This window comes from Musa acuminata, chromosome BXJ2-6, assembly GCF_036884655.1.
Source record: "Musa acuminata AAA Group cultivar baxijiao chromosome BXJ2-6, Cavendish_Baxijiao_AAA, whole genome shotgun sequence".
Lineage (NCBI taxonomy): Eukaryota > Viridiplantae > Streptophyta > Magnoliopsida > Zingiberales > Musaceae > Musa > Musa acuminata.
Genome location: NC_088343.1, coordinates 23169753 through 23181527, shown reverse-complemented (window position 1 = coordinate 23181527; position 11775 = coordinate 23169753). Strand labels below are relative to the sequence as shown.

The 11775-nt window shown below is 36.4% G+C and overlaps 1 protein-coding gene across 2 annotated transcripts in view; it reads left to right on the top strand.

The window, feature by feature from the left end:
• Positions 1-11775, top strand: part of LOC135584963 (protein SABRE-like) — a 72657-nt gene that overhangs the window by 39820 nt on the left and 21062 nt on the right. For both annotated transcript variants that reach the window (XM_065113403.1, XM_065113404.1), the window contains 4 exons: positions 3488-5387; positions 5707-5807; positions 10121-10477; positions 10640-10758. In XM_065113403.1, coding sequence (XP_064969475.1) covers positions 3488-5387; positions 5707-5807; positions 10121-10477; positions 10640-10758 — 2477 coding nt within the window. The remainder of the gene's footprint in view (positions 1-3487; positions 5388-5706; positions 5808-10120; positions 10478-10639; positions 10759-11775) is intronic.

The following is an 11775-nucleotide window of genomic DNA, read 5'->3' as shown; positions in this document are numbered from 1 at the left end:
TCTTAGAACTTCTCTAGGTAAAAGGGAAAAAAATCTGTCTGCCATCCACTTCAAAGGGCAAAAAATCTCAACAGTTAATCTGGCCACGGTTGACCATCTTTTGCAGATATTTCTTTGAGAACCAAACAATTCCTTTTTTTTTTTTTTCTAATGATGCACAAATCCATCATCTCCTTATTGTTGCTGGGATTTCAGAAGCCTTGACCTTGTAATAGTGGAGATATATGGAGTTCAGGTAGGAGCCAAGGAGAAAAATGGATCAAGTTAGAGGAGAGCCATGTCCCTCTTGAGTTAGGGAGGCACAAAGAGGAGAGGTGGATTTGGGTTAAATGAGATGGTGTAGGTGTGAAATCAAGATAGAAATTTCTAACAAGATCATATTAGCAACTGGGAAGAGAAAAAAAAGGAGGGCTCATATTAGTTGAGAGATGGGGAGGATCTTTTAACCAAGGATTGAAATTTCGTATTGTACCGAAGTTTCGAGCAGTACCAGAGCTGAGAGATGGGGAGGATCTTCTAACAAGATCGTACTATGTACCGAGCAGTACACCTAATTTAGGCGTAAAATCCTTCGAAAATACATGAAAATAAAAAAAAAATTAGGATAGGGTTTATAAGTTAGAAATAAATATAGTAATAGTATAAGTTTAGTAAAACCAATATAAATTAGGTAAAAATAGTATCATATATCTTTTTTGGACTTTGAGGAATAGCCTTGTGCAAGGTTTATATTTCGGTCTGTTATAGATTGCTCTTTTGTAATATTGAAATATCTAGAGAAAAATTATTTGAATTTGTCAATTCATAAATCATTGCTTTGTAGAGTTTAGGAGAATATAAATATGAGAAAAAATGAGTTTGAGATAGTTTAAGAGTGTGAGAGTGAAATAGGGGAGAAGATGAGTTTAAAAACCCATGAGAAATCGTTGGAGCACTGTTACAGATCGGTAACAGTCGAAATCGACCGTTACCGAGTTGTGCCGAGTGGTAATGATCGAAATCGACCGTTACCAAGCTATGCCAGGTGGTAATGGTTGAAATTTCGACCGTTACCGTTCGATATATCGGTATGCTGTCGGACCGGTACGTACCGTCCATACCGTACGGTATTATTCGAAATTAAAAACCCTGATTTTAACTTTTTATTTTTTTCTTCCATTGGCAGGCTTCACTCACCCTTGTGCATGATAATCACTTTCCCTCTTAATGGCATGTGTGTTCTTTTTTAAGAGAAAACTTGATTTCCTTAAGCCTATTTGATCCTAGTCAAAGGGGTTTTTTTTTCTATTTTTTTATTTTCTAGAGGGCACATAATATATATTTCATAATTTCATTGTACATGTAGGATATTTATTTTATCACTAGCGTGCACCTTTCTCACCTACATGCTTTGGCAAGGTGAGGTGTACCCAATGCTGTTTGAATATATCAAGTGAGAGCCACTTCAACCATGTGCATGCTTTTTGCTCATATGCATTATGCACAAATTTACTCAGGTGGCAACTGGTTAAAGTATGCAACCAACTAAAACTAAAAGGTCACTGATCAACTTGACATATAATCTTATATGGTGCAATTTGCTTGGTTTGATTTGTTTTGGGGAAAGGATTTGATGATTGAATCCTTCCTTTGAGCAGATTTACCCTTTGTGGGAGGATTGACGAGGAAGAAGAAAAAATTGAAAGAGACTAAGGATCTAGATTACTTCTTGAAAAAGGAATACCTAGTTATGTAATTGCAAAGGGACTTCTTGAGCATGCAAGCTTGGCTTCTTGAGGCTTCTCCCTTGCTGTCTCCTCTCTCTCCTTTCCCTCCTTTTTAGGGCTGTCAACCCCCTTATAGTTATAGAGGAGAAAGATTCCTAACTTGAGGACTCTCAATCGGAGTCCAACTCTTAGTCCCACGTAGGAGACTTCTAGACTTCTAATTGGAAAACTCTGAATCGGATTCCAACTCTTGGTCCCACGCAGGGGACTTCTAATCAGTGAAGTCTTCTTGATTCAATTCCAACTCAAATTAAGATTGGGCTTGAGCCTTTGTGCTGGCTGAACTTGGACTTTTGCTGGATTGATCATCCTTGATCATTGATGTGTATTTTATAAGTTAGTTTTATTCCATCAAACTAGAATGCTATTAATCTATCCTTTTCAGTTTTTAAAATTGTCCCTGGATTCGCATGTGTTTTCGTTTTCCACCTCTAGCCTTGGGCATTCACAAATCTGTCTTGATTGCAAAAGAAGATGTCTATTTGGTGAAATGGTGAACTTATCTTGTTTGTTTAGTTACGTGAAATGGTGAACATATATTGTTTGTTTAGGTATGTTATGTGGAAATATACTTCTTTCTCCTAGTTTCTGGGCAAGGACCAATGTACAGAGATTAGGAGAAGTAATTTGGCAATTTCATAATACTTCACTTGATCTTAATTGAGCGTGAAAGGCTGGTCTAAAGCGTCAAAGGTTCAAGTCCAGTAGTTTGTATCTTGTTGTCTATTATGTAAGAGAAAAAGTATAGGTAGGTAGCACATAAGATCCCTTGTAGTTGATGCCACTTATCTGAAGGCTTCTTATGTGAGTCGATACTAGTTCTAAATTTATATCAGTTTGCTTCATTAGCTTAAGATGTTATTTTCTTTTTAAAATTGATCACTTGAAGTTATATCATTACTGCAGCTACCTGCGGTCAATAGGATTCTGATTTTTATTACTATTATCCAGTAGTCAATAGGCTTCTGATATTTTTTACTATTACAAATACTTTTCTTGCGACTCATGTGACAACATTTTAGGTAAGTTTCTGTTGAAATTGCCTGGCATTAGGAAGCTTTTCATGTTCATTATATAATTTGAACAAAATAGAAATATGAACTTGGAAATTATTGGTAGCTTTGTACTGCTGGAGTTATGCTCATCTCTTTTCATGCTCATTGCTACATAATTTGTTGTCTCCTTTGCCGGCTGAGAATCTAGATGACATTTTATAAATAACGTCTTTTATAGTTTCTTATACTCTATGAAAGTGAATATTTCTCCTCCTTACGAAGGAAAGATATATATGTTTCTATGCACTTCTAGCCCACATTACTGTGAAAAAAAATTTAAAATTGGTAAGCTCAAATGCTCTATTGTGCAAGCCATTTTTTGTTATTATCCTGTACAATATCTCATATTGCATTGTTTGTGGTTAAAATTGGGTCATTCAAGAGCAATATTAAGGATGCTAGCAAGCCTTGGCACCACAGTGATGGTGCTCCTTTATGACCTGGGTAACTGATGGAAACAGCTTCTCTGCCTACAGGTGTAAGGCATTGACCTCCAAGACCTTGCATTAATGGAAGCCTCAGGCACTGGGCTGTCCATTTAGTTGTTGTGGGAAGGATTTATTTTCAAACTTGGAATTAGTTTGTCATCTTTATTATATGAGCTGCTGTGTAGCATTTTATAGTTACATGATGATGATAATATTATTCTTCTCTCTTTGGTTATAGGCAACTTGTTTTCAACCTCAGATACATCAAGATGTATTCGTTGGTAGATGGCGAAGAGTGTGTATGCTCCGTTCAGCCAGTGGCACAACTCCACCAATGAAAATGTACTCTGACTTGCCTATATATTTTCAGAAAGGCGAAATTTCTTTCGGTGTGGGTTATGAGCCAGCTTTTGCTGATATTAGCTATGCATTTACTGTAGCCCTGCGCAGGGCTAATCTTAGCATCAGAAACCAGAGTTCCAATTCAAATGGTCGAAATTCTTCAAATGCACCACATGCTACAAATTTTGTTCCGGAGTCTCAGCCACCTAAAAGAGAACGTAGCTTGCCATGGTGGGATGATATGAGATACTACATCCATGGGAAGATTGTTTTGAATTTTAATGAGACTAGATGGAACTTGCTTGCAACAACTAATCCCTATGAGGAGTTGGACAAACTTCAGATTGTTTCTGATTACATGGAGATCCAGCAAACTGATGGGCATGTTCTTGTTTCTGCAAAGGAGTTTAGAATTTATATAAGCAGTTTAGAGAGTTTGTTGAAAAGTTGCAGTTTGAAACTTCCTCGTAGTGTCTCTAGACCATTTATTTACTCCCCTGCTTTCTCTCTTGAGGTGATCTTGGACTGGGAATGCGAGTCTGGAACTCCTCTGAATCATTATTTACATGCACTCCCCAACGAACGTGAACCTCGGATGAAAGTATATGATCCATTTCGTTCAACTTCTCTTTCTTTAAAGTGGAACTTTTCTCTAAGACCATTTCTGCTAGATGGAAATGCTACGTCTGGATTTGGAGATAGTCTGATACTGGATCAAGCCATCTATGATACATCACAGAAGTTAGAGACTGTTGATTTTCCACTTATGAATCTTGGAGCCCATGACCTAGTGTGGGTATTCAAATGGTGGAACTTAAATTACAACCCTCCTTACAAATTACGTTCTTTCTCCAGATGGCCACGTTTTGGAATTCCTAGAGCTGCACGATCTGGAAACTTGTCATTAGACAAGGTTATGACTGAGTTTTTCCTTCGTCTTGATGCTACACCTACTTGCATCAAACATATGCCTTTGGGTGATGATGATCCTGCAATTGGTTTAACTTTTAGAATGTCAAAATTGAAATATGAATTATATTATAGTAGAGGAAAGCAGCGATATACCTTTGACTGCAAGCGGGATCCACTTGATCTTGTTTACCGAGGTCTTGACCTTCATATGCTGAAGGCATATCTGAATAGAGATTGTAGTTCATCTGCAGTTCAGGATATCCAAACAAATAAGAGAGCTTTGCATACTGTAACGACAGGTAAAGTCAATGACAAATGCAGTTATCAACATAATTGTGCAGAGAGAAGTCGGGATGATGGTTTTCTTTTATATTCTGATTACTTCACAATACGAAGACAAGCTCCTAAGGCTGATCCTGCAAGGCTATTGGCATGGCAAGAAGCTGGAAGAAAGAATCTTGAGATGACCTATGTTAGGTCTGAGTTTGAAAATGGTAGTGAGAGTGATCACACACGATCAGATCCTAGTGATGATGATGGATTTAATGTTGTAATAGCTGACAATTGCCAACGGATATTCGTATATGGCCTTAAACTCCTATGGACACTAGAAAACAGAGATGCTGTCTGGTCTTGGGTAGGTGGAATATCAAAGGCTTTTGAACCTCCAAAACCTTCTCCATCTCGACAGTATGCTCAGAGGAAGTTGACTGAAGAACAACAGAAGTTGGATGAATCTGAGGTTTCTCCCAGTGATAACTTAATCTCCTCCAGTTCTGCAACACATTTAGCTGATTCTCCTTCCAAACAAATCGAGATTTTGGACCCAAATCCATCAGCATCTTCTTCTACTAAAATTGAATGCTTACAATCTGATATAGTTGGTGAGTTTATTAGAGTAGAGTAATTGAACTTTTTTACTCTTTGAGCAACCACTTTAAACATGGGAACAATGAAATTAATAAGTTCCATAGCCAGTTAATTTTTACTGATCTATGCATACTCTGCAACTTTACCTTCCATTTTATGTGAAAACTCACTGTCTTGTTGACATGTTTGTGATGCCATCTCTGACTTTAGATTAAATTGAGAGCTTCTATTTTGCCAAAGTTATCTGCAATATTTACTGTTTTTTTCCTATAGATCTTTTCTTTCTATTAAGTGTTTATGGTTTTCTAATTATTTGGAATGAATATCCACCAGTAAAGCATGGACACATTGATGACTCGGAGGAGAAGGGTAAACGCAACTTTATGGTTAATGTCATTCAACCTCAATTCAACTTGCACTCTGAAGAAGCTAATGTGAGTAAACTATGCCATGTGTGTTGAAACACCAGCTTGTGGAATTCTGTTTTAATTTTGGAAACATAAATTGGCCTGTTTATGATTTTCTTTCAAGCATTAATAGCATACTCTACAGTATATGTTACTATATCTGTTGATTTTTTTTTCTGGTTTGCATGTCAACAGTGGTCCTTTTTTTCTTATTTGATTTGGTTGGATCATACTTGGTGATAGTTCGAGAAATTAATCATTGGTTAGAATATTTATGATTAATGCCTTCAGCTTCTGTAATTGGGCTGAGATTGTCAAGATTTTATTTATAGATTGCAATAGAATTAATGGTATTCTTGAGTTTGCTTTTGTTGAATGGGTCATAGAATTGGATTATACGTATCTACCTTAAATGAGAGTGGGTGTGATATGCCCTCCCACATGCCAAAGAAGAGGAAGAATACAATTAGCTAGCATTCCTTGTCTGATGGCATTCTTGATGTCGGAAGCTAATTGTTTTTCTTTGAGCAACATGCATCCATGAGACCATGACCCGTATCTTTGATAAGCCAGTGACCAATATCTGTTATTACTTTTTGTGCAACTCAATCACTAGTTAGGATAAAGAATGCCTCTTATGGTATCAGCAAGGTACTACAAAGCCATTGGATCAGTCTATACATACCAGTATTCTGAAACATAAGATGCGGACTGTGTGATTTCGCTCTGTTCAATCTGAAACAGGGTCACTGTCCAGTAACCCTACAAAACCGAAATGAAGGATACCCAATCCGCTCCAAAATAGGGATTACCACCTGTTAAACCTTTCAAACTGGTTTTGCCGCCCAGTTTTAATGAATAAAATCAGAGAATCTGATGGTAAGGATACTACCTGGTACTCAATTTTTCTTATTTTATTGCTGACAGCTCTTTGTTTATTATTTTCTCTTCATTTTTCCCTCCTTTCTTCTCTCTCTCCCTTTCTCTCTTGTCATTGCTCCCTCCTTTCCATTTTCTCGTAGTTCCACCACTTTGCCATCACTTCTCCACTGCCTCACCAGCGTCGTTGCTCCACTGCCTCATCATAGATGCCTCATTAACATCACCTCACCCACGGTTGCCGCCTCGTCTCATCGTCCCTGCCTCACTGCTTCACCACTCTTCTTCTGCAGCTGTCTCCTCCACCTTCTCTTCTGCTCCTCTGCATTCTCTTCCTCATTCCTCCTATTGCTCCCTTTTTCCTGTCCCTCCTTTCTTCCCTCCCTTTCCCTTTCCTTGTATGCTCATGTGATGATATTGTTTGTTAGGGACTACAGTTAACCTAGGTAGTGATGGTTGACATTGTTTCACCTCATGTCCTGTCATATTAATAATGGATGTACCCAAGTATTTGCCAGTACTTGGACATAGTACATGGTCACATTCTCCTATGTGCAACAAGGATTTTTAAGAAACTTGATCACAGTACACATACACACACTTACTCTACTGCCAACAAGATATATGCCTGCTTACTCTAGCAGGATCTGTGGGACATTCTTTTCTAACATGCTTCTTCAGTTAAGAAGCTCATCCCATGCCATCTTTGGCAAAATCTTAGTAGTGCACTTATTCCACTGAGTAGCCTAGTTTTCTTTGGTGCAACTGGTATTCTTAAGATATTTGGGCACAACACGTGGACAGTCCCTCTTATATTACCAACAAGATATAGGCCTATTGATTCACTTAAGTGGAAGTGAATCTATTGCGATAATCCTTTCAAGCATGATTTTTGAATGGTCGTTTCGGTAGTCTTGGTAGATCCACGCCTACATTGGCCCGTTTTTGGCGTCCTGTACGTTGTCAAACTAGCATGCAAGGCTGCTAATGTGAAGCACAATACATTGCTTAGAATCTCTGACAGAATGTACACACCACCCTTTTTTGATTATTTGTGTTTGTGTTGCTCATCGATTCTCAAATATTTGTATGGATCAATACTTCTGGGCTGGGTAGGCATACAAGATTCTCTGTGGGCACCTTGTATGTCATCCTTTATTTACCGATCATGCTGCTTAATGTTCAATATGCACACTAACGAACAACATGATAATTCTTGTTAGATAATCATATCTAATATTAGTTGGATTATTGCTAATACGTAAGGCAAGTTTTCAGTGCTTATATTACATGCATGTCCAAACTTATTCATTATCATAGTTGTACACATGCCTTTCAGGGTTAGTTACAAACTTCGAATGAATATGCAACTTCCTTTTAATGTCTTCGGATCTCTCATACAAACATATTTGATAGTGTATAATGCTTTATGCTTCTATTTGTCATTCCTGGTAGATGACTAAATTGATTGATCCATCTAATGCTTTGAGAAAGATATCGTAGTTTAAACAGGACAATAGTAATCTTAGATTCTTAATTTTGTTGAGCATGATGTGTTTTGATTTTTGTTAGAAGTTGAAAACAAGTTGCTCCACGTGAGAGGCTTCTTTAATAATAAATACATATAAAAGAGGTTTCCAAATCCAAAAATTTAAGCTGATTGAAATTGCTTTAGCCCCATAAAGTTGCATTTGATATGTTCTTTTTCTTCTTTTGCAATTAATACAAATGGAAGAGCTTTCCAAATCCAGAAACCAATGCAGATTGAAATTGCTGTAACTTAACAGTCCTATTGATTTGCATTTGATATGCTCTTTTCTTAATTGGTAAAGACAGGCCGAGGGTATGATCTTATTTTATTAAGGTTGTGAAATAAGCAGTATGACAGAAAAAAATGAAAAGTGAAAGAGATGAGAGTAGCAGAGAAAGAAGTAGGGGAGAAAAGGTCCCACAAATAGTAGATAGAAAGCTACAAATGAAGGCTTAACACTCTTGCATAGCTCGACATATTTCCTGATCCATCTTCCTAGAATGTTAATTTTCCACCAGACTAATGCATCGTAAGAAACTAAATTGCATCTGATGAACAATATAAGCCTCCAATGGGAAATTCAACATTCCTCGTATTACTGCAGTTTCTTCAAACAAAATTAGGAAGATAAAGAAACTAAATTGCATCTGATGGTTGCCTTTCACAACCTTGTACGATAGATATGTTGAGGCAATTTTACCATGAGATCAACAAAGGATTCTATCAAGGATTGTATCCAAAAATTTTAAAAGATATAACTTTATATATAAATACATATATATATATATATATATACATATATATGTATATACACACACACACACACATATATATATATGTCTATATATATACATGTATATATATATATATATATATATACATGTATATATATATACATATATATGTACATTTACATAGTTCGTTGTACCATGGTGTACCACTCGGTACGGACAATATGTACTAGTCTAATAGGAGACTGATATGGGCAATACATCAATACATCCCATGTACCATGTGTTTGTATGTTCGGTATGACTTGGTACAACTTGGTACGTGCTATACCTGTAGCTTGTCGGTACATCGGTATGGATCGGTAAGACAAACCATATATATGTGTGTGTGTGTATGAAATTTTTAAAAACTTATGGAATAATGGGATGTTGACTTAAACACCAATTGGACTGGTACTTACTAACCAGTATTTACCAGTTCAAAAGATAGCTCGTTGCTAGTTCAATACGATTGATTTTGTTCTTTTATTATTTTATTCTATGATCCCGAGTGGTATAGGTCAGTTTATTGAACTTTTTCTCCTAATAGTTTGCCCTCTTGCCATATTTTCCTAACATCAAGTTGGCTAATCCTAAATAATTCCTAATAGTAAACTTTTTTTCTTAGTATTTTATTTGACATTCAAATTTTATCTATATGACTGCAATAATAGCCATAATGCCATGTACTTAGTGTCCTATTGTTTTGTGGTATTAACAATTTGATATTTTTCAACCCCTTTACATGTGCAATTATGATTCTTTTTCATGTCAAGACCAAGTCAAATAATTCTTCTCTCCTTTTTTCAACTATGCTGCCTCTAGATTACTATGACTGCCACCTTTTTTCCTTTCTTAGTCTTTTATGTCTTCAGCTCAAACTTTATTACCTTGGTAGTAACCTTTTGTATGTGTCAGTTACTTTATTTTATAATTATTAGCCTATAATTCATGCTCATAGATGACTTATAAAATCTACATTTTTAACTGTGGGTGTTTTACGAATCAGACTCATAGAGACATTTACTGTTTTATTCTCATTCTAGGAGCAATATTCTCCTTTTTTTTCCAGTTATTAATAATCAAGACAAGGCAATAAACAAATGTGTGCCTTTTGTAATGAATTGCATATGTTCTTCACTCTGGTTCTTGATTTCCAGGGTAGATTTCTTCTTGCTGCTGCCAGTGGCCGTGTCTTATCTCGTTCATTTCATTCAGTTCTTCATGTTGGATATGAAATGATCAAACAAGCCCTTGGAACTAGCAATGTAAAAATTCCAGAATCTCAGCCTGAAATGACTTGGAAGCGAGCTGAGTATTCTGTGATGCTTGAACATGTTCAGGCTCATGTTGCACCAACAGATGTTGATCCAGGTGCTGGACTTCAGTGGCTACCTAAGATTCTGCGAAGCTCACCAAAAGTGAAAAGAACTGGTGCTTTACTGGAAAGGGTATTTATGCCTTGTGAGATGTACTTTCGCTATACTAGGCACAAGGGTGGAACTGCAGATCTGAAAGTAAGATATGACAATATCGAGCATTATCCAAAATAATTGTACATGAGAATATTGATCATCCTTATTATGTGTCATTTGAAAATTTTCTGGCTACTAATTTTAGGGAACTATTGCTTGCAATTTGTAAAACATGTGCTTTACTTCTTGACATTGGGAATCCAGGTGAAGCCGCTTAAAGAACTCTCCTTCAACTCTTCTAATATTACCGCAACAATGACTTCACGCCAGTTTCAGGTCATGCTGGATGTTCTGAGCAATCTTCTTTTTGCCAGGCCTCCAAAGTAACGCTCTGAACTTTTTATTTAACTTTTTAATTCATCAAAAAATTGACCTTTCTATTTTTCTGCTGGTTGCTTTTTGACTGTTCAAATTTTTTAATCAAATAATTTACTTTAAATTGATTAATTTGAAGACTTATGGATTAAATATGTTAGCAAACCTTACATGGGAATACTAAAGCATTATTTGCTTAGGATCTGGTTTCTCAGTTTGAGGTGTTGCTTTTTCACATTTTCTTAGAATTGCAGAAGCAACAGATGAATTGTAAGATTTTTCAACCTTGTTTGTAGCTAATGTCAGATTTGGAGCACGACTAGCAAGAACTGATAAATTTGATGATGGATAGAACTTGGAGAGACACAAGCACTTGAAACAGCATTGCATCTAATATCCAGCAATCCCCACTTTTGAAAGCTCACTTAGAGTGTTGTTCAACTGACCTTAAAGATTTACTGCCTCATTTTGAAGGCTTCAAGAAGAAAAAGCTAATTAAAAGTCTATCTTAAACCTTACATGGAACAACTTGATGCATGCCCAAAGCACCATTCTAAAGCCTAATCTCATTGTGCTTCTCATTTTTCAGGCTAATTACTTGGTTGCTTTTACTGTGTTTATACTTTACACTATATATTGATTATTGAATCAACCTCTTGTTAGCAACACATATAAGACTGTAGAATGATATGGATGCTAAAGCTTGAAAAGGGATAACTATCAAAATACTAAATGGGCCATTTTTCTATTGACTTGATGATGTCCACAATCATGTTGTCATGGATTAATCTGCAAAAATTGAATAGAAAACCATGAAATGGGAGAGATGAGAGAGAAAAAGGGAGAAAGGAGGAAGAGACCACATTCCTAAAGAAGTCCTCTCTAATGACATCATGAAACCACAATGTGCACCCAAAAGTGTCAGGTTTATTCAAAGATGGCTTCTCAATTAGTATGAGAAGAAACATAAGTTGGCTCCATGTATCTTGGATCAAATTGGTCCTTTAAAATTTGAATGGATGGCT